At 41.8% G+C, this 27408-nt stretch overlaps 1 protein-coding gene across 5 annotated transcripts; it reads left to right on the top strand.

Annotated features, from left to right (window-relative positions):
* Window positions 1–2099: 2099 nt before the first annotated feature.
* Window positions 2100–26329, top strand: tmem269 (transmembrane protein 269). Of its 5 annotated transcripts, XM_063208214.1 has the most exons (9): window positions 2100–2344; window positions 3122–3163; window positions 8119–8179; window positions 9385–9532; window positions 14680–14777; window positions 16028–16085; window positions 21617–21760; window positions 23654–23854; window positions 24188–26329. In XM_063208214.1, the coding sequence occupies exons 4-9, from the start codon at window positions 9529–9531 to the stop codon at window positions 24295–24297; spliced, it is 615 nt and encodes a 204-aa protein (XP_063064284.1). In that variant the 5' UTR covers window positions 2100–2344; window positions 3122–3163; window positions 8119–8179; window positions 9385–9528; the 3' UTR covers window positions 24298–26329. The 5 variants fall into 5 exon arrangements, with proteins under 5 accessions (XP_063064284.1, XP_063064283.1, XP_063064286.1 ...); XM_063208216.1 differs by lacking the exons at window positions 2100–2344; window positions 3122–3163 and adding an exon at window positions 3520–3609; XM_063208217.1 differs by lacking the exons at window positions 2100–2344; window positions 3122–3163 and adding an exon at window positions 4220–5212.
* Window positions 26330–27408: the final 1079 nt, after the last annotated feature.

The following is a 27408-nucleotide window of genomic DNA, read 5'->3' as shown; positions in this document are numbered from 1 at the left end:
GCTGCCTGAAACATTTTTTTGTGAAGAGCACAGGGCGCCAATGGCGAATATGCCAATTTTGATATTCTTTGGTATAAGCAAATTGCTCCCTACAGTGCCACTGTGTAAACATAGGCCCCATGAGTGGACACCAGGCCCTCATACCCTCCTATTGAAGTCTGTTTCTAACCATTTCAGCAGAAACATGCCTGAAGAGAGCTCCAGAGCTGTGATTTTCAAAGTGGGGGCCGGGGATCCCTAGGGGGTCGCGAGGGGGTGCTTAGGGGGCCACAGCAGGTTGGCAGGAAAAGTATGCCGGTAGCAAGACAAAATAATGATTTGAATATGGGGGCCTTGCCATGGTTTGGGAACCCCTACTCTAGAGGACCAGGTGTCATTAAATAGAGGACTAACACACCTTAAAAGCCTAAAAGGACCAGAAAGAGTAGTCGTTTTTAAAAAATATATATATATACTCACAATATGAACAGGAAGTACAGGGCAGTCATGGGTAAGCGGTTAGGGCGTCAGAATTGTATCCCAAAGGTTGCTGGTTCGACTCCCGACCTGCCAGGTTGGTGGGGGGAGTAATCAATCTCCTCCATGACTGAGGTACCCTGAGCATGGTACAGTCCCGCTGCACTGCTCCTTAGGGGCACCATTGAGGGCTGCCCCCTTACACAGGTGAGTTATAAATGCAATTCTGTTGTGTGCAGTGTGCAGTGTTCACTTATGTACTGTGGAGTGCTGTGTCACAATGACAATGGGAGCTGGAGTTTCCAAGTGGGCTTTCAGAATCAGTCCTTTTGCTGTCAGTTCACTCCTTGGTCACAAGAGGACTAGAACTAGGTGTGAAAATACCCTTCAAGTGATTACACCTAGTTACTTGGGTCCAGAAAGTAGACCTACTGTATATGGCACAGGTCACAGCCCATATTTTCACTGGAATTCAATCTGTTGAAATGCCAATTGAAAGTTATTGTGTGGTAGGTTGCCAAAACCAGATCAAAATGAAGTATGTTTTGAGTGAAGTGTAGGCTAGTTTCAATGTTGGAGCAGTCGTCCACATTCTCTTGTCAAAAGCAGCTTACTAAGCTGCCAGTTTGTGAGCACACTAAACACTCAAGAGTGTGTTGCATGCTTTCGTAGCAGCTGACAACTGGTGTCCAAGTAGGTTTTCCGGAGTCCAAACATTGAGCCAGTTTATAAACACATCAATAAACCGATTATAATCAGGTTTTTGGAGTGACCGGTTTGTTCAATTGCTCATGCAAACCGAATAAACTATAATAATCGGCTTATTGCATTTATCAGTTTATGAGAAATTCGATTCGCTCAGGTAGATTTTTGACTAATAAACTGATTTCTCAAGACATATATCCAACATAATCGGGTTATTAAAAGGTTGTTGACATTCTATGATAAGTAGCCAATCACAAGCCTTAAATTCTAGCTTTGTGTCACACACTTGAGTGGAACACAGGTACCGACAGACTGCATGTAAACAGCAATAAACAGTTTACTCCAATAACCTGTTTATTCCAATAACCCGATTATTGCGGCAATGTAAACGGGCTCATCGTTCACCTACTGTAGATCCTAAAGAAACCATTTGTGGCAGGGGCCAGGACAAAGTCATGTGAAAGGCTCAATATACAATATAATGAGCACCCAATTCTGAAGCCTCCTGGAATAGTAGGCCTGTGATTTTAGAATTTTGTGATGGCTAATCCTTGTGGGCGCACAATTCTACAATAATGATCCACATGAACAATATCTTATCCAGTCTCTCTGGTTTCACTGTGTAAGAGTGTAATTCTTATTTATTTCCAAAACTGTCAGGGCCGACCAGACAAAAACAAACCTAGTTATTGGTGTTTTTTTCCAGGTGGGATGTGTGTCACTCACTGTTCCCTTTTTGTGTTGATTTGGGTTTTATTTTGTGTGTGCTCATGGGTAGCATCATGACCCTTTAACATTTTCTGGGAAATTTAAATAACCTTGCATTATGATCCGCAACATGCAATGCACCCCCGCCTTATCATCCCTCAAGAAGTCTGCCTCCAGAGGAAAGATGGGAAAATATCTCTACCGGCGCTGGACAAAAATAACCTGCGTCATATCCGATGGAATATTCCAGCTAGCCAGTGTAAGCTTTAAAAGGACGCGCAGCATTTACGCGCGCGCATTTTAGACCACATATTACTTTAATCCTCACCACACCAATATACAAGCCTGTTTTTAGAACCACAAAGAAAACAAAACACGCACACATACAGCTACATTGTGCAGGATTCCTCCAGATTTATAGTAACTTAGCTCATCTCCTCGCAAGTTTCTGCTGCATCTGCGTAGGTCCTTGCAGGTAAGTCATTGTAAGATGTCAGTTGTTGCATGTGCAATAATATCCATCGACTATTATAGCATTTTGCTTATAGGGCATTCTGGTGTTCTTAGTTTTCATTTGGCGTTTCACAGACCATATTTTGCGTTAGCGTTGTTATGTAACTGTAAAGGGAAAAGAGTGGTTTGAGATCTTATAAGGTCTCGGGCGCCAGCGGTACTGATATGAGCTTGCTGTAGCAAATTCTAAACGTGAATGGCGGGCGGCAGCATGTTTGGCTGACTTGATATAGCCTATTGCAATTTCTGGCTTAGCGTTTCACCCACGCTTTAGCATCGTTCAAGTTATGGTTTGATATGGTTAAGTCATACACACATGTTCTCAGATATGTGCCATAAAAGCGCACTGACAACTTGTGTTATGATGACAATAGGCCTTCATTTCAAATTGAAATTTGGGATGATATATTAAGTCGCATATTGTCAATGTTAATACTCCACATCTGCAAGCACATCTTTCCTATTGTCCAACACATCATAGGCTACTGTAAACAACAGCAATAAAAGTGATGATGATGATGATGATAATAATAATAATACTTGTAATAGTACTAGTAGAATAAAATAACACCCAGAAGCATGCATGTAGAGGTTAGATGTTATGTTATGTTATGTTATGTTGAGGTTATGTTTTGTTATGTGTTTATGTGTACTAAAGTATTGTGTGTGTGCGTGTGCGTGTGTGTGTGTGTGTGTGTGTGTGTGTGTGTATGTGTGTGTGTGGATGCACTGTTAACAGGTCTCAAAGGGGGAAATATGATCCTGCTGAGCTCCTCCTCTGGTAAGTTCTGTTGATGACTATTCAGGTTTCTGACGTGGGTGTGTATATTCACCTTGTGTGTGTATTTGCATGTGTGCCTCTAATGCATTAAATGAAGTCTTTGCATAAACAATGTAGCTACTGTTGCATTTAGTTTTGCTATAGCGTAGGCCTAGTGATGTGCTTATTCATGCAGATTTCCACCTGCATAGTACGCTCTCTGGTATTGTTCTCCATTTGTTGTGTTCCATTGATATTAGTTATGTGGAGGAGTCTGGCTATCGTTTGCGTGCGTGCGTGCGTGCGCGTGCATTCGTGTGTGTGTGTGTGTGTGTGTGTGTGTGTGTGTGTGTGTGTGTGTGTGTGTGTGTGTAGTGGGGGTATGTACACATGGATTCCATTTTCTGATGATGTCATTGTGGCGCAAAGCTGCTGAAAGGAGAATGCCATCCCACCATTCTCCACAGGTGATTTGCTGAATCTGTGGAGTAGCTAGGCAACACATAACAAGCATGCAGCAGGACACAGTGCATGTGTGTGCATGCATGCATGCGTAAATAATGTGCGTGTGTGAGAGTCTGTGTCTGTATGTTAAATAAATAAACTTTCTCGTAGACCTATGTGTTAACAACACTAATGACCTGAATCTAAATGCACACATACAATTCAGTTCCTAGAACAGTGGAAAGTATCTCTAGACCAGTTTGGAGAAGCTGAATAAATTATCATGGCACAGTGGTTGAAAAACTTGTAGAGAGTTACTTGTGCACAATCCCTGGTGCTGAACAAAAAGATTATGCATTTTTTGAAAAAAAGTTTGCACACTCCTTTGGATTTTCTTCTTCTTTAAGTTATTTTTTCTTCTTTTTATTCATTCATTCAATGGCAATGACGTTTCGACCTCTCGGTCTTCCTCAGGAATCAATGGCAATAACCTTTCAAGCTCTCTGTCTCCCTCAGGAATCTGAGGAAGACCGAGAGGTCGAAACGTCATTACCATTGAATGAATGAATAAAAAGAAGAAAAAAATAACTTAAAGAAGAAAAATATCCAAATGAGTGTGCGAACCTTAAAAAAAAAAAAAGGGGGTTGAAAAACACTGAAGAACAACCTGTCTTTAGCATTTTGTCTGAGTTAAGTTCCAGACAACTTGAAATGGGTTTTCAAAAACGTTGAAAAGGAGAAGGATTTATGTGTGTGCATTGTAAATACTTGTTGGGACTAGGGATGCAAATTATCGATTAATTCATTAATCATTAGTTGATAGCCTTATATATCGACTTACGATTAATTGATAAGCTGCGTTTTCCCCCCGAAATCTCAATGTTTCTCGAAAAATCTATCTAAAAATTATAATAAAAATTGAGATAAAATACCACATTTAAATGAATTCTATTTCAATTCTTTAATCCGCAGGTGAGTTAAATATTCCCCTATTCACACCCCTCTTCACACACATTCTCCACATGCCCATTTCACCTGGGTCTCTTGTCAGTTGAATTGTCGATTAATTGCGATTAACGTTTTTTAGTCGATTAATCGATTAATCGATTGCATCCCTAGTTGGGACAGTGTTGGGAGTATCACATTACAGATGCAAAATACTGTAATGCATTACTTTTTTCTGTAGCTCAATATTGTAGGGCATTACAGGGGAAAAGGCTGTAATACATACTAGTTACAATACATTTTACTGTAACCTGGATTTTAATGGTGTTCAGTGTGTGGTGGGTCAGAAAGCAGTTGTTCTTGAACCTGCACATTTTCAGTTTGCATGCTACTGAAACAATCCTGGATGGGAGGTGAAAGAGTCATGACTCATGAAATTGACTGTTAATTGCCAGACAATCGACAGTTATTTTGGTGAGAGTAACTAAACTAGTAAAAGTAGTGTAATGCCTCACATTTTAAATATAGTAATATTGTAATGCAACAGATAGCTTTGAAAAGTCAATAACGTGTATTCAGTAGGCCTCATTTTTTACAGTTTTTGAGTAACTTTCCCAACACTGCTGACAAATAACTTCACTACTTCTATGGTTCCCAAACAAGTCATAAAAGGGTTAGACGGTAAGTCACACAGCTGAACAATCCATTCTTCCACAGCTGAACTCTATATTTTCTCAATATGTTTCTTGAGAATTGGATAATTATTTACGTCCTGTCATTGGATGTGTTTTCAGGTGACATGTGACATGGTTGTATTTCACATCAGCATCTCTCCAGCGCTTAGGCCATTGCACTGGCTACCAGTGGGATTTAGAACTGAGTTTAAAAATCCTCTGATAGTATATAAGTCACTAAATGGCTTAGGCCCTAATTATATTGTAAATATGCTCAATATCATTCTAATCAACATGATCTCCAAAAATTCTGTGCTCCTGGACACGGATGTTAAGGGCACAAAATCCGTGTCCAGGAGCACGGATTTTGCCGAAATTCCGTGCTCCTGGACACGGAATTGTTTTCCGTGCTCCTGGACACGGAATTGTTTTCCGTGATGGACACAGAGAAGTGCTCTATCTATAGGCTACTCCCATAGCTCTATATTTCCACAGTCTTGTGTTTTCTCAGGATTTTTCTAATTTCAAATATTTTTTCTCAAATTTTTTTTTTCCTACTGACAGGTTAGGGTTAGGGATTGTTTTGTTCTGGGCACAGCTAGTTTTCTTTCATTCATTATATGAATTTTATAGCCTAGCAACCAACTGGAAAAGGTAATTCTCAAAAATATGTCTTTAATGACAGGTTAAGGTTAGGGAATGTTTTGGTCAGGGCACAACTTAAATTGCTATAGCATTATTTTGTTTAGGATTAGCATTTGGTATGTATTTTCTACTGATAGAGTTACACAGTGCTGTGGTAATAGCCTATAGAAAGTACTTCCGTGTGCCCATCACGGAAAACAATTCCGTGTCTAGGAGCACGGAAAACAATTCCGTGTCCAGGAGCACGGAATTTTTGGAGATCAGGCTGTTCTAATACATGTCTTACCGTAGGTCTTCAGAATCTCCTCTACTGGTTGGGTCAAATCTAGACAGGGTGAAATAGCATTTAGTCATTATGCTGCAAAATGCTGGAACCATTTTCCTGTCCAAATTAAATCTGCCCCAACAGTAGGCCTATCTTGTTTTAGAAAGAAATGAAAAACATCTTTATTCTTTTCTGCCTTTGTTGATAGTTATCTCTACAGTATAAACTATAGTTTGTTTTTCTTCAATTTTCTCTTTCTCTAATCTTTAGCACATTGAATGACAATTATGTATGATAATGTGCCATAAGTCATTTTGATTGATTGATTGATTGATTGATTGATTGATTGATTGATTGATTGACTGATTGACTGATTGACTGATCTGCAGGTCTACTTGCCTCCTTGTAACATAGAAAGTTACTTCTGGCAGTAATGCAGAATAGATACCTGAAAATCAGACTCTGATGGCAGTCATTACAATAGTCTTCATGTGATATTAAGCACCTGGGCTGGTTGGTACTGTAGATGTCAAGAGCCCTGTTTAAAATCTGTTGCACCCATATTAGAACATGTGTTTCTTTTGTTTCAGACATGTAAAAGTTTTTATATTTTACCTGACATGTTTCGATGGTGAGACTTCTGTCTTCATCAGAGGGTCACATGGATGTTGAAGTGTGACTTGCTTTAAACCAGCTGATGTTGTGGAGGAATGTCACACCTCCACAATATCAGTTGGTCAAAAACTGTACTTCTTCCAATTATTTATTGCCGTTCAAGTTGTAGACATCCATTGAGTAGCTTGAAATTGTACAGAGGGGAGTACTAAACAGCCAGAGGTGAGAACATTTGTTTTCATTACCCATCGAGACTAGACAGAAGAGTGAAACCCAAGCAGCCCTTTTCACCCGTTATTACAAAGGAATTCGCTTTTTAATCCACAGACATTTTTGGGGTGATTTAGAGAATGCATGGAACTATTGGAACGCTCTATTCATGCCCTTTCCAATGGTAGGTTTATGACATTTGTTGCGCTGCCACCTTTTCTTCAGATTCAAGAATTTCCACCCATCAGAGTAAACCTGATGGGACCTGTTATTATGAATTCAAAAGGTTCTGGCAAATCTCATGTCCGTGAAAAAGATAGAGTCCTCTTTCAAACGATATGCCTGCATCTGCCACAATCAGGTAATTGGAGTGCTTCTGAGTCTTCACCTCTTTCCCTTGGTGCTCATCAGTGTAGGGGCTCTCAATAAGGTAATCATGTGACCTGCTAATCATGTGACTTGTGTCATGTGACCAACCTGATTGTTTTAAAAAGTAGCATACAGTACATGCGACCTGCTCTTGATGCGCTCTGAAGAAGGCCATAAGGGTCGAAACACGTAGGCATTGTAGCCAAATAAAAAAAAGTAAAAAAAAAAATTGCAACCTTGAGCCTCAGCATTTGTCTACCTGGACCATGCCCGCATCTGCTTTTGCATGCATGAAGCACATAGGCTCATTGGGGGGTTGGATTCTGAGCAGCATCTCACTAAGGGAGTAAATCAGTGCAATAGCACAGTGGCTATTATTGATGCTAGAGGTGTCTGTTCGTACGCATGTCATGCGTCATCGCTGCTTCAAAGCTCGCAAGTTGATGTGTGCTGAAGGACTGTGGGTGGATTCCAATCTGCGGACTTCCGTCCTCCCTTGCTCACTTGCCTGCTTGTGACCTCATGATGATGTCACTGACGACAGAAAATGTATTCATTTTCTTGCAAAAGCACAATTCTAATGTAATTTTCTCATTTGCAATTGGATGGTGAATGAAAAACAATCCCTCAAAAGTTGTTGTGGCTAGGCTGACAGCCGGGAAACGTTATTGTCTTATCCACGGAGGAGGGGCCAGAAGGCGGGGCGAGGCCACAAGCACAAGTGGAGGACGGGAGTGTGCATATTGGAATGTACCCTGTGTGTTGTGGTGTGTGCTGTGCTGTTTTCCTTAATGGGTGTTTTTTTACAGATGAAGAGTCACTCCGCTGGCTTTGGATTCACACCAAGTGCAGAGTACAAAACACAATAATGTAGGAACTGAATCTAATCTAAAACTCTATTGTACAAATATACAGTATTGCATGCCATAGTTTGTCTTACATCTGCAAATTACAGACCACACACACACACAGAACACACACACACACACACACACACACACACACACACACACACACACACACACACACACACACACACACACACACACACACACACACACACACACACACACACATGCGTGCGCGCACACACACACACATGCGTGCGCGCACACGCACATACACACACACACACATACACTGTTCTGGTCTTAGAAACATTCACACAAACACACATTTGCAAGAGGAGCATCTCTCATTTCCACGCTGTCTGAAATGACCGCCAAAGTGTAGGTGGGAGATATTTTGTGTGTGTGTATGCGTGCAGGTTAATTGTTTTATCATACCTGTTGTTATCCACTCCAACGCACCCTCCACACAATTACACACACACCTTAATCATTTCTGCCTTACATTTAGAGTCCTGAAGCCCCTTTCCGTAGGGCACATACTGGTAGGATCTCATATAGAAAAACAAAACAAAAGATAAAAAATATTTTCCCATTCATTGTTTTTTGATGTGAGATGATATGACCTTTTCTGGGAAGGGCCAGAGTCCTCTACACACCCACTCACATAGAGTGCATTGTATATCCTTATTTGAATACCCCAGCATTAGTGCTAGCTTAGAGACCAGTGCTATGTGCAGTGTTTGCTTAGAGACACATACATAGTTTGATTTTGACACATACATGTGCATACACACATGCAGGCACATATACACACACTAGGCTACACACAGGCACATACATGTAAATACACAAATTAACAGTTCACAAAACGCGGTGCATCCAATACGTTCTATTGAATGCAATAATGTTATGTACACGTAGCTATTGAACGATTGTCTGTTATGTAGGGTTAGGTACCCAGTACTGTATTTGTATGAAACATCATTACGTTTTCTCCCTTTAGAGATGTTTTATAGCTGCTTGACACACACACACACACACACACACACACACACACACACACACACACACACACACACACACACACACACACACACACACACACACACACACACACATTCACACACACACACACGCACGCACACACACACACGCACACACACACACGCACACACACACACACACCTGGGTTTTGATGAGCTTGTCGTTGATTTCTGTCTACAGGTTGTTTACCACCTTCAAAGCAGTTGCTTCTGCCAAAGAGCTCCAGCAGTCTGCAGCTCAAGGAATTTGCTCGCAAGAACGCCGCCAACGTGCTGTCTGTGGCCAACATGCTGATGGGAATGTCTTCCATCTTGAGCAGTCTGAATGGGTGAGTGCATGGCCATACTGTATATAAACTGCATAAACAAGGCAAGGTAAGGCAATTGTATTTCTAAAGGGCGTTGTGCACCTCAATGTGCTTTGTAAAAAAAATCAAAACAGAGACAGTAATAAATACACAGATACAAAGCACACAATCATGGAAAAGGCACAAATGAAGGCATAAAAAAAGAGAATAAAAACACGAAATGAAAAAGCATCGTTAAATAATTAAAAGCAGAAAAAAATGTTTAAAAAACACCCCCCCAGAATAATCACATCATCATAGGTGTACAGTATAATATGTCTATGGAGGAGTAGGCCCAGAGGTGTCAGTGGTGGTTATCATGCATTCATTTGCTCTCTGTCAAGAACAGATACAATCTGATAATATACTGACTGAGTTTTTTAAATGTGTGTGATATTTCTTTACTTAAAAATTAATATACAAACTGGATTCCGAAAATCATCAAAACTGACCCAACTTTTTTAGATTTGTGGCATCTAAATGTTGCCCTCAAAACAGTAATTTTGCTTGGCTTTAACCGATATTATGTTGTCTTTGTACAATTCTCCATCTTATGCACGGGTTGAATGTTTTTAAAGTCCCAACTTGTTTAGAAATGGTTTTGTTGAGATATATATTTATATATCTATGACCCTCTGGAATGTTATACTGCTTTCTGAATGGTTGTGAGGCATGGACTAAATCCTTTATCCTGGCGGAGCAAACTTCTCTCTGTTTCCAGAAGTTCTTCACATCCTCGGATGTTACCCCTTACATCACTGGCGTGCACAGACATTTTGGGGGGGCAGGTCCTGGGGTGGTGGTGGGGGGCATGTGGAACTGGCGGCTGCAATAGAGTTCTTCAGTAACGCGGAAGCATGTAGTAGATTGTAGTCTTTCATGTTAGCATTTAAGGACTTCCTGGTTCGTATCGGCTTCCGGCCTCCATTGGGAATGAATAGGGGCCAGTTTCAAATAAGCTCCGAGTGCAAGCACGCGCTTAGCGAACCCCCGCAAACTGTCGAGGGTGTTAAAAATAGGCTGCAGGTATGACATGGTTGATCATTTTGTGTCAAACTTCGACATAAATACGATGTTGCGTCCATATGCTAAACCCGGAAACTTTTGGCGACTACAGAAGCGGCGCCTGTATCTAACGTCATGTACGTGCGGAGGGTTGTACCCATGGCAACCAAAGGAAAGTATGTAGTTCGGAAGTTTTAATGATCAGAAAGGGGTTAGCAATATTGAATTAAAATCGTCATGATTTAACATGTGAATACACCAACATGATGATACGATCCGTTCCACTAATGAGAAAGGGATGCGGGGACACGCTAATGTTCGTTGTTGGCGTGCAACTTATATTTTTGCCAAACCTGAATCTCTATGGCGTGTTGCAATGTAAAAAAATCGCCATAGAACCGGAAGTCTAAACGCCGCATACAAGTTGACGTCAACGCTGAAGAACTCTATAACGGTTCAGTGTTTTTTTTGGTGTTTTTAATTCACATTTTAATGAACATTCCACAGTACGCTAAACAAAACATTTCATTTTTTTTAAAAATGATGAATATTATGTTGGAAAGTTAAAATAATTAGATTACCATGCCTAGTGCATCATTTACCGCATGGACTAAAAAGTGTACTGTCGCTTTAAATGCGTGTCTCCAGCGCAGTGATCAGGAAGCGATTCATTCTAACAGATTCCTTACTTGGAAAACTCTGCATCTCATTTTTCCTCCATTAGTACCGATTTTAATTAGTCCATGAATGTTTTCAAACTGTTCAAACGAATATTAAAGCTTAACTCTCATTTCAAGGCGTTGTCAAAAGGATTTACCCTATTAGGCTACACGGGTATTGTGAAAACTGGCTGCTACTTTGGGTCGGAGATTTTATCCGTGTAGGCTACACTTTTCTGGAGGTGTCAAGCACAATCCTCTATCCTACCTGTTTCCCCTCCGCATAAGACATTGTTGTGTGTACCCTGCTTTTATTGCCGAGCAGAAGGCTATAAGTGGCAGATTTGCTGGAATTTACGCACAACCGTTTTATTTTCTCCCTGGCCCTGACCGCTGTTCTGTTCCATGTCGTCTGTCACAAATGTGATTTGGTGCGTTGCATAGGCTATTTCATCAGGAGGCCAACGTTTCCCAAACATACATGAATCCTCTTGCTGTTTCCCAAACATTCTGTTAATCTTTAGACCTGAAACTGTTTGAGCAACTTCTGGATTCAGTAGGCTAATATAATGGTTGTTGCAATGAGCATGTTACGCGCGTTAATTGTTGACATAACTTTGGCTACCTCTTCTGCGGTAGATTTGATAGGGCCTAAATGCACAATTTGCTAAGTCTCATTATAAAAGCCAGGGCTCTCTTTAGATCACTTCCAAAGTCAGAAGCAACTTTCAACATCATAAATAGGCTATTGACTGTTACCTGGCTGGCTGGAGGGGAGAATGGCATGTGGGGCTGCCCGCCACACTGCTACCTGTCCTGTGCAACACGCTTCCGAATCTGTCAGTTCAAGCGCGCTCACGTTGACAAAGGGAGAGATGTGTGCCGTTGGAGGGGGAAATTATCATTTTGGGGCATTATTATCACGCGATTTTAATTGACAATTATGTCTAAATGATGATGGGAACATCGACTACAGCGTTAACCCTACATTTAAGGAATAAAATAATTAAAAATAAAAATAAAAACCAAACTTTCAAAAGGGCACTTTTGTCCGTTAAAGGCAACTTGGTGTTGCCCAAGCAACACCACATGTCTATCTGTGCACGCCTATGCCTTACATAGCCTATCTCATACCACAAGGTGTATCCTGGGGTTCTGTCCTCGGGATAGACCAGCCTCTGAGTGTATTGGGTGACTTGAAGTACAGGAATATTGGCCTATATTGGAATGTTGGGTTAACCAGACATCCTAATTAGTTTTTCAGATTGTCCAAGGAGTTTTTATTTGTCACATGCATATAATAACTGAAAGTAAAACATACAGTGAAATTAGAGATCGGGCAGATGGACAGATGTACAAGCCAAAGGTCCTGCCACGCACTTTCTTCTGTTGTTTTTCTGTGTGTAACTTTTTGGCCTGTACCGGAAAGCATAAAGAAACTTCAAATTCAACCGGAAAACTGTCACATAGCCGCTGGGTGAAAGAATCACTCACAAGGTGATAAAAGCGTGAAACAAGTGTTCATGCAGATCTGCAGCTTGTTGTAGAGGATGTCTTGGATGTGGGAGTCATGGCTGAGCTCTCTCAATGGAAAGTGGAAGAAGGACACTGCATCCTTTCTTCTCCCGTCACCTATCACCAGCCAAATGCAACTTCAACACAACAGCAATCACAAACTGCTGGTCATCAAGCTCGCCCTTGAGGAGTGGCATCATTTACTGGAGGAGTTCATGATTCCTAGTCTGGACTGACCATGAAAACCATGAGTATGTTAAAAGGTCACCATTCACCATAGCCGTGGACGCAACTTCAACAAATCAACAAACTCAAACTGAAGGCCGCCTCACCACACCTCATTTTAATGCTAGGTAAAACAAATCAGTTTTGCTGCAGGGACCTCAAGTGCCTCGCTGGTGTGCCTGCACAGAGTAGTGCCTTCTCATAGGACCACCCTTCCAGGGCTGCAGGAGATATATTTAAGATCAAAGACTCTGGCAAAAAGGATAATGAAAGACACTCTCCATCCATCCATTCTATATTTCTAAGGCTGGCCTGCCTCAAAATACTGTATTTAAGCCATATTCTTCATTTGTTATTTTTTCCCTTTCTTCTTCAGTAATTTATTGTTACTACACAGAAGACCGCAGTTGCAATTTTCTTTTCACTGGCAATTGTGCCAACACAAGAAGACATGTGACAAGTAAGAATCTTGAATCTTTTTTTAAGATATTGTTTGGTTTTTCGACTTTATTAGTGAAAGGACGCTCTGAGAGAGAGAGAGAGACAGGAAACGTTTTGGGAGAGAGAGTCGGGGAAGGGTTGGCAAAGGACCTGGGCTGGATTTGAACCCGAGTCGTCCGCGTAGTAGATAAGTGCCCTACCGTTCAACCACGATAGGACCATAAATCTTGATTCTTGAATCTCCTTCCAGGTCCAGAAAGATGACATATCTTCCAATGACCCAGTGTTCATCCTGTCCAGTCCATGTGTCATTGCTGCCCTGACTTGGAATATTGAGGAACAAGTGCGGTTGGTTCTCCTTGACCATTCCAGCCTGAATGCATACCTTGTTGATGGTCTCTTCCACTCACACTTGCTATCTTCCAGACCAGCCCAGCAGTTCTGGTGGACCTCTCTGAGGAAGGATTTACAAGAGATTCATTCAAGTCTGCCCCACTTGCAACCAACATAATGTAAGGCATCCAGCCAGAATACTCCAGCCTCTACCTGTGTCCCTTCAAACATGGCTGCTTATGGATGTTGTCTCACACTGGGGTCCACAATTCCACCTCCTCGTTGTGGTAGTTCTACCAGATCCTATTCCGTTCGCTCTCCCAATAACCGGCATGGGGGTGTCTGTCCGATCAGAGCTCGCACAGTATCCGCGGGCGCGGGTATTGTCCAAGCTCTCAGTTGAAGCCCTGTACTCCCGAGTCCACGCATCGCCTTTTAATCATAAACAACATTTGGGATCAGCAGTAATTTCAGAACGATGGCCAGCGACCTTGCCCAATACGCTATTTCCGCTCTTTGCTTTTAACTCATGTTCCTCGAGTGCAGTGGTCCAGCGACTCCGTAAAGCATTTTCATGATTTCTCGAGTGCAGTGGTCCAGCGACCCCGTAAAGCATTTTCATGATTTCTCGAGTGCAGTGGTCCAGCGACCGTGTAAACCACTTTCAAGATCAGTTCGCTGCGCGGACGATCACGAGGAGACCGTTCTCCAGCGAGAACGAAGATGTATGCATACATAGGCTACTGAATTCTAATTTCAGATAGCGCACTTATGAAACACATTTAGCAGACACTTTTAACCAAAAAGACTTCAATAAGCTGCATGCAATTACATGTTACATGTGTGCAGAGGATCAGTTACTTATAAGCATGTGTACTTTGTATATGTTCACTTAACGGACCATGTGTATATGTTCCAGATTTACAGAGGTGTTATTCTCTGTCCCCCCAGGCACCAGTATGCTGCCTGCTGGCTGGTCCTTATTGGTTACCTTCTGGATCTGGCTGATGGGGCGGTTGCCAGGAGACTCAATGCCTGCTCTGCACTGGGTAAGTGCACAACACACTTTAGGCCACTTCTCTCCAGATAGTATAAGCCTGTAATTGTACAATTATGTACAATTGATAAATGTACAATTGTACAGTGTGAAAGCGAGCCATACCCCCCAAAAAACCCAAAACATTTGGTTCGGACCAAAGCAAGTGAACTATCAGACTTTCCTGGTCTGAATGCACTGAGTTTGGTTCACTTAGGACTGTAAAGGGAACTTTATGTGAAAATTCCCTGAGGCACTTTGTGTGCATTTCCATAAGACACACTCCACTGCTGATGCATAGAAGGGTTTCAGAATCAGTGTTGAAACTCTGCATTATCTCAACAGGCGTGAGAAATACAAAAGTTATGTTTTTTCTGTTTTGGATGTTTGCTGTCCATGTCGAGTCATTACTGGCATCTACCACAAGGTATTTGAAACACTACCCTCTCTACAAGGCTGCTCCGAGATATACTGTTAGAGGGTCAAACGAGCTGGGCAGGGATGTACAGATGTAGGACTTTTCAAATCATTTCATTACTGTTGATATACTGTAACTCAGAACAGCAGAGTGGTAGTCATTGAGGCATAGTGGACGTTTTCGTTTTGGCACAGGTACAGAGATGGATTGTGTAGTTAAATCATGATGGAACAACCCCCATGGCTAAAGAGGCATAGGATATTTGTGCAAACACAGGGGCTAGCTGATGATGCTGGGGCTAGCTTTAATCTATTTGTGATGGTATATAGATTTGATGTCAAATGTGCATGGAAAGCATTCAGCTCATCTGCTAGTGTGTACTTGCTTGAAGAACCTGTGATGTTTATCAGGCCACTCCACACACAAGCTGAATCCAATTTGTCCCTGTAGCGTAATTTCGTAACCTTGATTGTTTTCTGCCGGTTGTAAGCGGCACTGTAGCCCGATATGTCCCTTGAGACAGGCCCTTCATTAAAGACATGTGTGATGAGGCCCTGCCGTGGCTAACCAGTAGGGCATTTCGCCTGCCATGCGGCTAACCCGGGTTCGATTCCCTTTGCTGACCTCTGCCCAATTCACTTCCTGTCCACCTCTCACACTGTACTATCAAAAATAAAGTTAAACAAACAAATATATATATATATATATAAAAGACGTGTGATAACATGATAATGAATTTCTACCATGAAGACTCGAGAGGCAAAATGAAGATTAATGACTTTCATGATCATTAAAATTGTACATGGGGTTTGTTGAAATGGCACATGAAGATCTCTTTGGCGCAGGCTCCCGTCTCCACGGTGATCCATGGAAGGACCGTATATCCTCCCATCGGAGATGGAGGTGGGTGAAGCCTGCCCCCTTTTATACAGTTATAGACTGGAGACTGGAGATGCATAGACGTTTTATTGACTGAGGGAGAAGGGATAAATCAGTGATGTAGAGGGAATTTTCACAGTTTGCATTTTTACATTTACAAATTAGCTCTCATAAATAAGGATCAGCAACAGAAAATGAAATGAAGTTCAGTTAAATTCTGTTTATTCGCCAGACTCCAAAAACACACATCAAGACAGACCAGGACAATCAAACAGACTCCTTGACGATATTATTCAATATCGATATCTTTATTTGATGCGATGCAAATAAATTATTTTATGATACGATACTTGATACTATGATACGAGATTTTTTTTTCGATACTTAAGAAAGCCCCACAATACAATACAATACAATTCGATTTGACTTTTTTCCAATTACTTTTCCAGTTCTGTTATGTTATGGCCCCACAATACGATGCGATTTGACCCAATCGTCAGATTATATCGCGATATATCGATACATTTCGATTATTATTTACACCCTACATTTTATCCAGTGCGCTGGATGTATACCTTGTGCTACTGTCAATTCGATTACAGAGTGCCACCGTGATATTATTGGAAGAATCATCCAGGTGTTGTGCAAATTTGTGCTTTAAGTTTCTTAAAAGTACATACTGTACAGTGTGCACTGCTACAGTCACAAACATCAGGCTTGCACCTTCTGCATACTGGAATTTTTTGTAACACTTTATTTTAGGGATACATCTATTAGCACTAATACATACAATGTTCCTGTGTAAGTAACTTGTAAGGCATGTACAAAGCAAAATCAGTTAGGCATGTATTCGCAAATGTCTTGTTCATGCACAATAAGGGATTTATTACCAATTTAACCGTAGTAAGGACCTAGTAGGCCTGAGCATTTGCTTAGTACATGCCTTAAAAGTTACTTATGCAGGCATTAACATTGTATGTATTAGTGGTAATAGATGTATCCCTAAAATAAAGTGTTACCGAATTTGTGTAATAAATGATTGAGCTGTGTCTCAAAGTTAAGTGAGCACACCCTTTGGAGTGCCACAGCCTTAAAGTCACACACTCACAAGACGAGGCTCAAAGCCTTACAAGTATTTCAAACGATCAAGAAAGGAACAGGCTTGGAAGCGTGGAAGTGAATGTCACAGCGGAAGATTGCTCCTCGCAGTTGAGTGCTACAGCTTGAGTGCAATTTTACCAGACATAATGAATACTTAGAATTTGATGGTGATGGTAAGTATTCATGAAAAAGATAACATTCGTGAAAGGTCAGCATGAATTCTGGAAATAAACCACTACAAATATCACGTAATGCACCTTTATATTTCACAAGCAGATTACCATCACAGTTTTAATGTGCCTGTACATATTCAGTTGCATAGTGTGAGCTGTTTCACTGGCCTTGGCCCGCTCATATTCCTGCGAGCCACACCAAATTTCATGTTCAAGTAGCCTATGTGGGCCAACTGTAATACACATTTGAAATGATCTCGAGGGCAAAATAAAATGATGCCGCGGGCCAGAGTTTGACATCCCTGCCGTAGCCTGTCTGCTCGGGAAATGTGGATGCAGAGAGAACAGTTATTTCAGCTGCACACAGCTGCACCTGAGCAGTGTAACCCTGATACCCCTCGGATGGTTTGAGCTAGAGAAAGTCAAAACACTTATAAATATCACAAGTTTCTACGCAGCGGCCATCACAGAACTGAATTATGCTTCAAAAGCATAGTTTTTATTATATACATATCATTCTTTTTATTCCATTTTGTTTTTTATTCTTATTTATTTTTGCTTCAACAAGGAATGCACAATTTCGTTGTGCTTGTCACATTGTATTATATTGTATTATAAACATCAGGTATGCATGGCTTTAGGCTACTCTTGCACATGCCATGACGACTAAAATTACAGTTTACACTGTACTTGACTTTAAATTTTTTTTTTGCTGATCTATGAATGGCCGCGGAAACAACATTTTAATGTTGTGAATGGCCCATTCCACTCTTTTAAGACAGATGCAAATATTTGCAGCCGATGTAGCCCCTTAATGCGCGCTGTACCTCCTGTGGCACACCGTAATAGACATTGAAAGTTAACTACTATAGTACTACACTACTATGACATTGCACAGGGCCTTTAGTAATACATTACGACTTGGTCATTGCCATTCTGGTAACATCTTATTTATAAGACCGTGTCTTAAGGGATTAAGGGCACAGACATTGTGCGAGGCAGTGCTCGGCAAACAATACTGTGAGGGCACTTTATGCACATGCAGAGCTGCCGGCTGTCGTATTACAGCTGACTGCACAACGACCCACAGCACTAACCATCTAGTGAAGTTTGCGGATGATACAACACTGGTGGGCCTCATCACTAAGGGCGATGAGACCCACTACAGAGAAGAAGTAGACCTGCTGGCCAGATGGTGCAAAGACAACAACCTCCTGCTGAATGTCAACAAGACCAAGGAGATTGTTGTCAACTTTCAGAGGGTCCAAAAACAACTGCCACCACTGACCATCGACGGTGATGCTGTGGAGAGAGTGAGCAGCACCAAGTTCCTTGGAGTGCACATCAGCGACGACCTCTCTTGGACCACCAACACTACATCACTGGCGAAGAAGGCCCATCAGCGTCTCTACTTCTTGCGCAAACTAAAGAAGGCAAGTGCTACACCCTCCATCATGACAACATTCTACAGAGGAACCATAGAGAGCGTCGTGTCCAGCTGCATCACAGTGTGGGGAGGAAGCTGCACGGAGAAAAACAGGAAGACACTCCAGCGTGTTGTGAACACAGCGAAGAAGATCATTGGAGTACCACTCCCCTCCCTGCAGGACATTTACACCGCACGCACGCCTCACCCGAAAAGCACTGATGATCATCAAAGACACAAGCCACCCTGCACACAAACTGTTCAGCCTCCTGCCCTCTGGAAAGAGGTACAGGCGCCTCCGTTCCCATACCACCAGGCTTGCAAGCAGCACGATGCATCAAGCAATCAAGATACTGAACACTCAACCCACTCTCCCTTCACTGTCAGCCTCTAGCCAGCCAGGCCACTGACAACGCTCCCCCCCCTCATCCCCACCACCATATCTGCGACTGAACATTCCACCTGCACTACTACATCTGTGACTGAACTTTCAACCTGCACTAACTCAAAACATGCACACACACACACACACACACACACACACACACACACACACACACACACACACACACACACACACACACACACACACACACACACACACACACACACACACACACACAAGCACACTGCACTTTCTGCACAAAACCCAAACATACACACACTGACACACAACTCATACTCACACACATACACACACACACACACACACACATACACAGGTACACACACACAGACGCACACCGCACTTTCTACCTGCACTAAACACACACACACACACACACACACACACACACACACACACACACACACACACACACACACACACACACACACACACACACGCACACAAAACACATACAAACACACACACACACACACACATACTGCTGCTGGTGTATTTAATAAAACCTTTTTTAATTATTTATTTTCTTCAAATGCTACTATTACTATGTCAGAACGCTATAAAGGACTTTTAAAAAAAGCACAACAAAATACCTCCTCTTAATGTATGTTCTCTACAAGTCTTCTGTTGTCCAGTCTTGCACTTTAAATGTCTGTATGAGCAATGTCTACGTCCATACTGTCTATGTCCATGTATGAGTACTGTCTATGTCTATACTGTCTATGTCCTTACCTAGATTAGTCTATGTCTGCATGGGAGAGCAAGAAACGCAATTTCAAATTCTTTGTATGACCAGTGCATGTAAAGAAATTGACAATAAACTTGACTTGACTTGACTTGATTACAATACAGCATTACAGGAACCTGTTGCTGCTCTAGGCTCTACCTTCATCTACTGCAGTTTTTCTCAAACCTTTTCTACTGGTACCCCTTTTGGATCCCCATCTCCGACCCCCAGTTTGGGAACCACTAGGTCTGTAACGATACACCCAACTCACCATTCAATTTGTATCACGATTTTTGACCCACGGTTTGATACACCACATGATTTAAAAAAAATATATATATAATATATATATATATATATATATATATATATATAATTTTTTTAAATTAGTGTTAGGGCTGGGACTCGATTACATTTTTTAATCCAATTAATCTTTAGGCTTTGAAATTAATTAATCGAATTAATTGCATTTTAATCGCATTGAAATATCTGACTTGAGAACAGTGAAAATATATTTTTTTCACATGGATTTTGAATAATTACAATAAATAAGCTTAATATAAAAATATTATTCATTTTTAAAAGAAGAGAGAATTCTTCTCAATTTCAGCAGGCTGTTCACCATCAGGCGTAATACTGCCCTCCACTGGTCTAATCCAGAACTATGTAGCTATATTATACCGCGATTAATTGTTTAAATCGCGTTAATCAATTAATTGCATAGCGTGATCAATTAATCAAAATTAATGCATTAATGTCCCAGCCCTTATTTATTTATATATATATATATATATATATATAAATATATATATATCTGTGTCCAAGTGTTCTGGGGATTAATCTGCTTCATCATTCATGCAGTTCTTCCCTGCAGTTTTCACACTGGACAAAAATAAACAAAACAAATCAAAACAAAGCTTTCAAAAGAGAAAGGTGCTGTAGCACCATATGGTCTCTATTTGGGCACATGACTGCAACGGCACGTGACCCAAAAACATTATGGTAAGGATTAGACAGTTAGGTGTGTGTGCGTGTGCGTGTGCGTGTGTGTGTGCGTGCATGTATGTGTGTTTGCGCGAAGGGCCACTGACAGCTTTGCCAGTCACTCACTCCCTGGGCCCGGGACAACTGACCCCTTTGTCCCCCCTTTTGGCTTCCTTGTTTGTATGTGTGTGTGTGTGTGTGTGTGTGTGTGTGTGTGTGTGTGTGTGTGTGTGTGTGTGTGTGTGTGTGTATTGTGTGAGTGAAAGGGGTGCAATCACATATTTCCCACTGCAGCCTGAAATAGCTCAACAGTGGTCACTCTCTCGTGAGTCACTGCTGGGGCTATTTTGTGAGTGAACAATGCCCCTGGATGTAATGCAGCATGCCCTGATCAGGCGGCCTTTGTGTGCCTAAGCCACCCATTTTTGGGGGCTGTGGCATTCCACACGTGGTCCGCATGCCTCGGCCTGAACCAGGGAATTCCATTTTGCTCCATAACGCCATACCACCGGCCTGTCAAAAACACACCGACCGCTTCCAGAATAAAGCAATTTGGGAATTTTGTTTACAAAGGGCCAGAGGGCTGATTCAGACCTTTGCACACATGTGCTTTAACATGCACTTTCAGTCAATCATTACTCACATCCACACTGTGCCTGTATTTCTCATATATTTATGTCTCGTGTCTCTTTGTGTTTGTGTGTATTAATCTTTCTCTGCGTGTTTGCGTGTCCATAGGTGCTAAGCTTGATGACTTTGCAGATTTCACCACCTTTGGGATTGCCACCTCATTGCTCTTGAGGACTGAGAGCCTCCTCGACAACATACTGTGCATGTGCTACGTCCTGTCGGTCTTCACACGGCTCTGCTTCTTCTCAAGTGGTAAGGGGTGTGTGTGTGTGTGTGTGCGTGCGTGCGTGCGAGCGTGCGTGTGTGTGTGTGTGTGGCTGTATCTGTCTGTACGCACAGATGTATATGGGTGTGTACACTATGTAGTAGGCCTATGGTTTTATAAATAATGCATTTGTAGCTTATAATCGAGTCTTGTCGGCAGGGGGCATGTCAATGAAGATTAAAAAATTAAGGCAAACATATCCATATAGGTCCAGAGTCAGAGACAGTCACAGTCTTAAGCCTCCCTCAACGGATTTCTCCACTGTGTCACTGTCCCCCAGACTCTGTGTCCCCCTCTGTTGACATTGTTGTTCACCACTGTCTACCTTAATTTATATCGTAAATCAAGACAAGAAAGTCATGATACAGCTGAAACATAATTATCAGCCCATAAGAAATTACAGGCAGGTGCTCTGTGATTGGTAAAGCACACAGGGAGGGAGCATTGTTATTTTTTGTAAACTGACTACAGGTTTTTTGTGGGAGCCAGTGAATTCGTTTTTTATGGTGCACATTTAATAATCTGCCTGTCTAAGTATTATGCTGTGAAGTGCATTAGCCTTGTTTGTTGCCTATTAACTTATCCTGATTGATTTGTCCTTGTAGTTGTTATTACCAGCAAGGATCTATACGCATCCCAAATTCAGGACAGCATTTAATTAAAGGAGCTCTTCTGCCAATTTCAATATGCTGTTGTATTGCTCACGCTACCCTTGACATGTCAGTACCCGGTGATGCTGCATTTTTCGGTGCAGCCCATTCCGAGATCTGAGCTATTGTAATGGGGGCAGATTTTGTTTACATTAAAAACCGTCTCAACATAGGCCTACTCCAAATATTTTCCCAAAAGGTATTGGTGTTTGCTAGTTGTCTGCTAGCCTTGCATAACCTTTTGGATGTTTTTGGGAATACATCAAGATGTTTTTTTGAAATGTAAACAAACTCTGCCCCCATTACAATGACCAGGATCTCGGAAAAGGCTGAACAAAACAAAATAAAAATGCAGGTACTGACAAGTCCAGGGTAGTGTGTGCGCGTTGAAATTGACGAAGTTATCCTTTAACATTTAATGATCGAAGCATTTGTTAGTCTGGTCATCAGAAACTAAAGAACAGAAAGGACTGAAATGTGCAGACCTTCTCTGAATTCTTATGCTCTCTATTATCTCACAGCTTGATCACTCCTGCCCCTGGCTGTGCCTCAAAAGCTGACCATCGGCACCCCATGTGATGTTGGCTAAATGTGCCATTGTTCATTGTTGAGTGCTCAGCTGCCAGTAACTCTGTGACACACACACAGGCACACACACAGTCACTCAGGCCCTTTCCTGGAGCTGCCAGGACCATACATCTTCTTCCCATGGCTTTCACACTGCGCTCAGAACCTTGAGCTTAATTAAAGGATAACTTCTGCCAATTTCGACATGCAGCTGTAATTCTCACACTACCCTGGATTTGTCAGTACTTTTCTTCAGTCTTTTCCGAGATCCTGGTCATTGTAATGGGGTCAGAGTTTGTTTACATTTCAAAAAAACAATAACATCCAAAAGGTTTTGCAATATCAGCAGACAACTAGCAAACAGCGATACCTTTTGGGATAATATTTGGAGTAGGCCTATGTTTAGAAGGTTTTTAATATAAATAAAGCCTGCCCCCATTAGAATAGCTCAGACCTCGGAAAGGGCTTAGCCAAAAAATGCAGCGTCACTGGGTGCTGACAAGTCAAAGGTAGCGTATACTGTATATTATGTTGGCAACTCGGGTTCAAGTCCAACCTGGGTCATTTCCCCTTACTTCCTGTCACCTCTTGGCTGTCCTGTCTACATTAAGCAGCATAAAAGCCCCCCATGCTCTCTCTGACTGTGGTGTCCTGTCACTACAGGAATCCCCTTCATGTACCGCGGCCTGCCCTGCATCTACTCCTCCGCCATCTTGGCCTGCGTCTCGCTGCTGTGCGGTGGCAACATCGTGGCCCTGCGCATCACCGCTGTGGCCATGATCCTCTTCATGATCAGTCACAACTTCTACCCCCACGACCGTGTGCTGGAGTCGCAGGCCTGGAAGAAAGTCATTTACGCAGGAGGTACAAGACCACCGTTGCTTTCTGTTGTTTTACGTAACTCTCATTGTCTATTCTACATCTGCTGCAAATATTTGCATCTGTCTTAAAAGAGTGGAATGGGCCATTCACAACATTAAAATGTTGTTTCCGCGGCCATTCATAGATCAGCGAAAAAATTAATTAAATAATTAGTTAACTTGCAATGTCTATTACAGCGTGCCACAGGAGGTACGGCGTGCATTAAGGGGCTACACGCAATATAGCATTGAAACATACTATATAAGGGTAAGATAATGGTGTTACCTTGATTCCTGCTTTATGTTGTAACATCCTTCTGATGTGCGCTATCTGCAGGTGTGGCCATGGTGTTCTGCTCCTCATTTCCACCAGCCTGTGTCTACTACCTGCTGTGGTCCATGTCCTACATCCTCTTCCCTACCTCCCTCTGGAGCTGCAAGGTGTAATGGGAGTGCTGACCATTTATTGAACTCAGGCTGTGGAAGAAAGGCCCCAAGATGACTAAGGCCCAATCTCAATTCACCCCTTGGCCCTACCCCTTACCCCTCCCCTCCGTTTTGTGTAGGGGTAGGGGTATCCCAATAGTTGTTAAGGCAGAGGGGTATAGGTAAGGGGGAGGACTTTGTAGCCCTCAAAAATGAGGGGTTCGGCCAGGCAGACTCCGTTTGGAGGGGTAAGGGGTAGGGGTAAGGGGTGAATTGAGATTGGGCCTAAGCATGGTGGCCATTCACATCTTCTGCTTGTTGCCATGGAGAATCCAAACTATGTCTCAGTACCTCAGGCTTCTGGGAGGAAGAGGTGGCCTCGTTTGACCCCTGTCTGTTTCTCTTCAGTCTGACGACACCAAGCCACAACCCCTGAAGGTCTGCTATTGAGGCGTTCATGGGCATTTTTAAAATCTTCCGTCACTACTTCTTTATATTTTTTTCTGTGAAAATTCCATCTATTGATTGCCTGAGAGACATGCATGCACTAGTGCCTCCGATGGTCTCATCCATCGTGATAGCTATACACTGTACTAGAGTGATTGGGAGGAAGAAAGGAAAGGGTGAAGGGACATGCAGTGGTGTAGTCTACGTAGAACGCGGGTATATGGAGTAAACCCACTTCAAAATTTCAGGGATTTCAGTATACCCACTTAAAATTGATTGATCCATTCATTTGAATAGCACAAATATATACGGTATACCCACTTCCAAAAATGCTCAAATATACAGTATGCCCACTAATAAAAAGTAGACTACACCACTGGGGACATGGACATGTTGTAGAGGTATGCACTGAGAATGGTATGCAAAATTGAAACTTACCTGAAGTCTTTTCACTAGCAGAGTGAAGAGATACAGTAGATACACAGTTTGCTGTGAGTTTCCATCATTTACAGCAGTGGTTCTCAAACTTTTTGCGTGAAGTACCCCCTGAGAAAATATTGAGCTCTCCAAGTACCACCTTGACAACCAACATTAGAATATCGCAGTAAAGGCTTTCCATATTCACTTTTGCCAGTCAATACAGGAGAGGTTCATAATGGCATTCCAAGTACCACCAGATATGTCTCAAGTACCACCAGTGGTACACGTACCACAGTTTGAGCACCACTGATTTACAGTATTAAATGTTCAAAAAATATAACTACTTGTGTTTATGTACATATACCAAACAATTTCATTGTGCAATGATGTGTTTATTCCCACATTCAGATTGTGCTGTGGACCAAGGAAGAATGAGATAATTGTTAAGATTGTACAGACTTGTAATGATGGTGAGGGATTGCCTGTGTGTGTGAGTGAGTGAGTGAGTGAGTGAGTGAGTGAGTGAGTGAGTGAGTGAGTGAGTGAGTGAGTGATAGAGGTGCTCCGATTGCTCGGCTGCCGATCATGACCGGCCGATAATGGCCAAAAATAGCCTGATCGGTGATCGGAAAAACATGCCGATCAAAAAACCGATCGAGAGATATTAAATTCCTCACGCAACCATTTTGCCTTTACACCTGGCGCTGCATGTAGGCGCTGGCTCTGCACAGCTGCAACTGCACCAAAAGAAGGCATCTTTGCTTGTCTATAACTTTTCGGCATTCCCCCCTTCATTTCCACCATTCATAACCATATCTGCATCAACAATGATCTGATTTTCCGATCCATGCGCCGTTTATCTGACAATGTAATTTGCGATTGAGTACTCGCCAGTGAGCCATTTTACGTTATAACCTGTGTTGCCTCGGTCAGCACGCGACAACTTCACGTTGTCAGCACAAACATGTCAATTATTGTTTTCAAATTTGTAATTGGCAGTCAGTCGATTAGTTTGATAGTCGCTGAAACACCAAACGGCGACAGATGTGGTTAAAACTTGAGAGAGAGATTCAGAACGGTAGTGGAGCACTGCATCTGTGGACGGTGACAGAGAGGGGAGGGGCTCTCCTCACGAGGCTGCTCATTTAAAGCGACAGGTTGTTTTTTTTCTCTTATATGGAAGACTATTTGGTGTAATGTTTCAGTTTCAATTCAATCTTAAATATTTTAGTTATTCTATGCAATAACTTATACATTGATTAATACTGTAGACTATATTACCAACACTAGTCTGAAAGATAATAATAATTATAATAATAATAATAATAATAAAAAAAAATAAAAAATAATAATAATAATAATAATAATAGCCTAATAATAGACATGTGCAAATTAAGACTGATTGGTTTATGGGCAGAAATGGTATTCAATAAGGATAATTAATAGGCTATTAAAAAAATAGGAAATCATTTTTGTGATCGGCAATGATCGGTAATCGGCAGATAAAGATTTTTGGTGATCGGTATCGGTGATCGGGCCAAAAAATGGTGATCGGAGCACCTCTAGTGAGTGAGTGAGTGAGTGAGTGAGTGAGTGAGTGAATGAATGAGAGAGAGAGAGCACATAAAAAAGACTGTAAGGATGACAGTAGGACAGTATTAAATAAAGACTCATAAGAACAACTGCTCAGTTTCAACTGCATTATGTTTCAGAGCTACTTTGGGTTTCATCTGTCAGGTTTCCCCTGTCAATAGCACCTTATCAGAAACGATATTGTTAACCTTTTGAGGAGTGCCATCAAATATATGTGATTACAATTTTGGCAAAATTTTGAGTTCTTACACTGGTGTCACAAGGACTTTGCGGGATTTTTGACTTTTGATTGATGGATTTTTGTTTGCACATAACTCTTGAACCATCGTGCAATTCACACATGAATCCACCAGATGGAAGCAGTCAACAAACTATAGCCACCCCACTTCTTTTTCGTTTGGAACCAGTCCCCAGTCATTGTGTTTGGGACCTTCAATTTCACAGGCTAGGTTTGCCTCTCAAAGGAAATAGTTTGGTGCATTTTGTTTAGCTGCCAGGTGTGAAGAAGCCTTGTCTAAGTCTTGTCTATTTACTCAACATTTTCTATTCTATTTTATTCTATTCTATTATCTATTCTATGTACACTTTATTTCAATGAATTAGTTTAATTAATTTATGACAGGCTGTGCTGCTCCTCCCCCAGCTGGAGTTCCCGGGGTGTGCTCTGAATGT

The sequence above is a fragment of the Engraulis encrasicolus genome, chromosome 10, assembly GCF_034702125.1.
Source record: "Engraulis encrasicolus isolate BLACKSEA-1 chromosome 10, IST_EnEncr_1.0, whole genome shotgun sequence".
Lineage (NCBI taxonomy): Eukaryota > Metazoa > Chordata > Actinopteri > Clupeiformes > Engraulidae > Engraulis > Engraulis encrasicolus.
The sequence above is the reverse complement of the archived record's forward strand: the minus strand, read 5'-3'. Positions and strand labels throughout refer to the sequence as shown.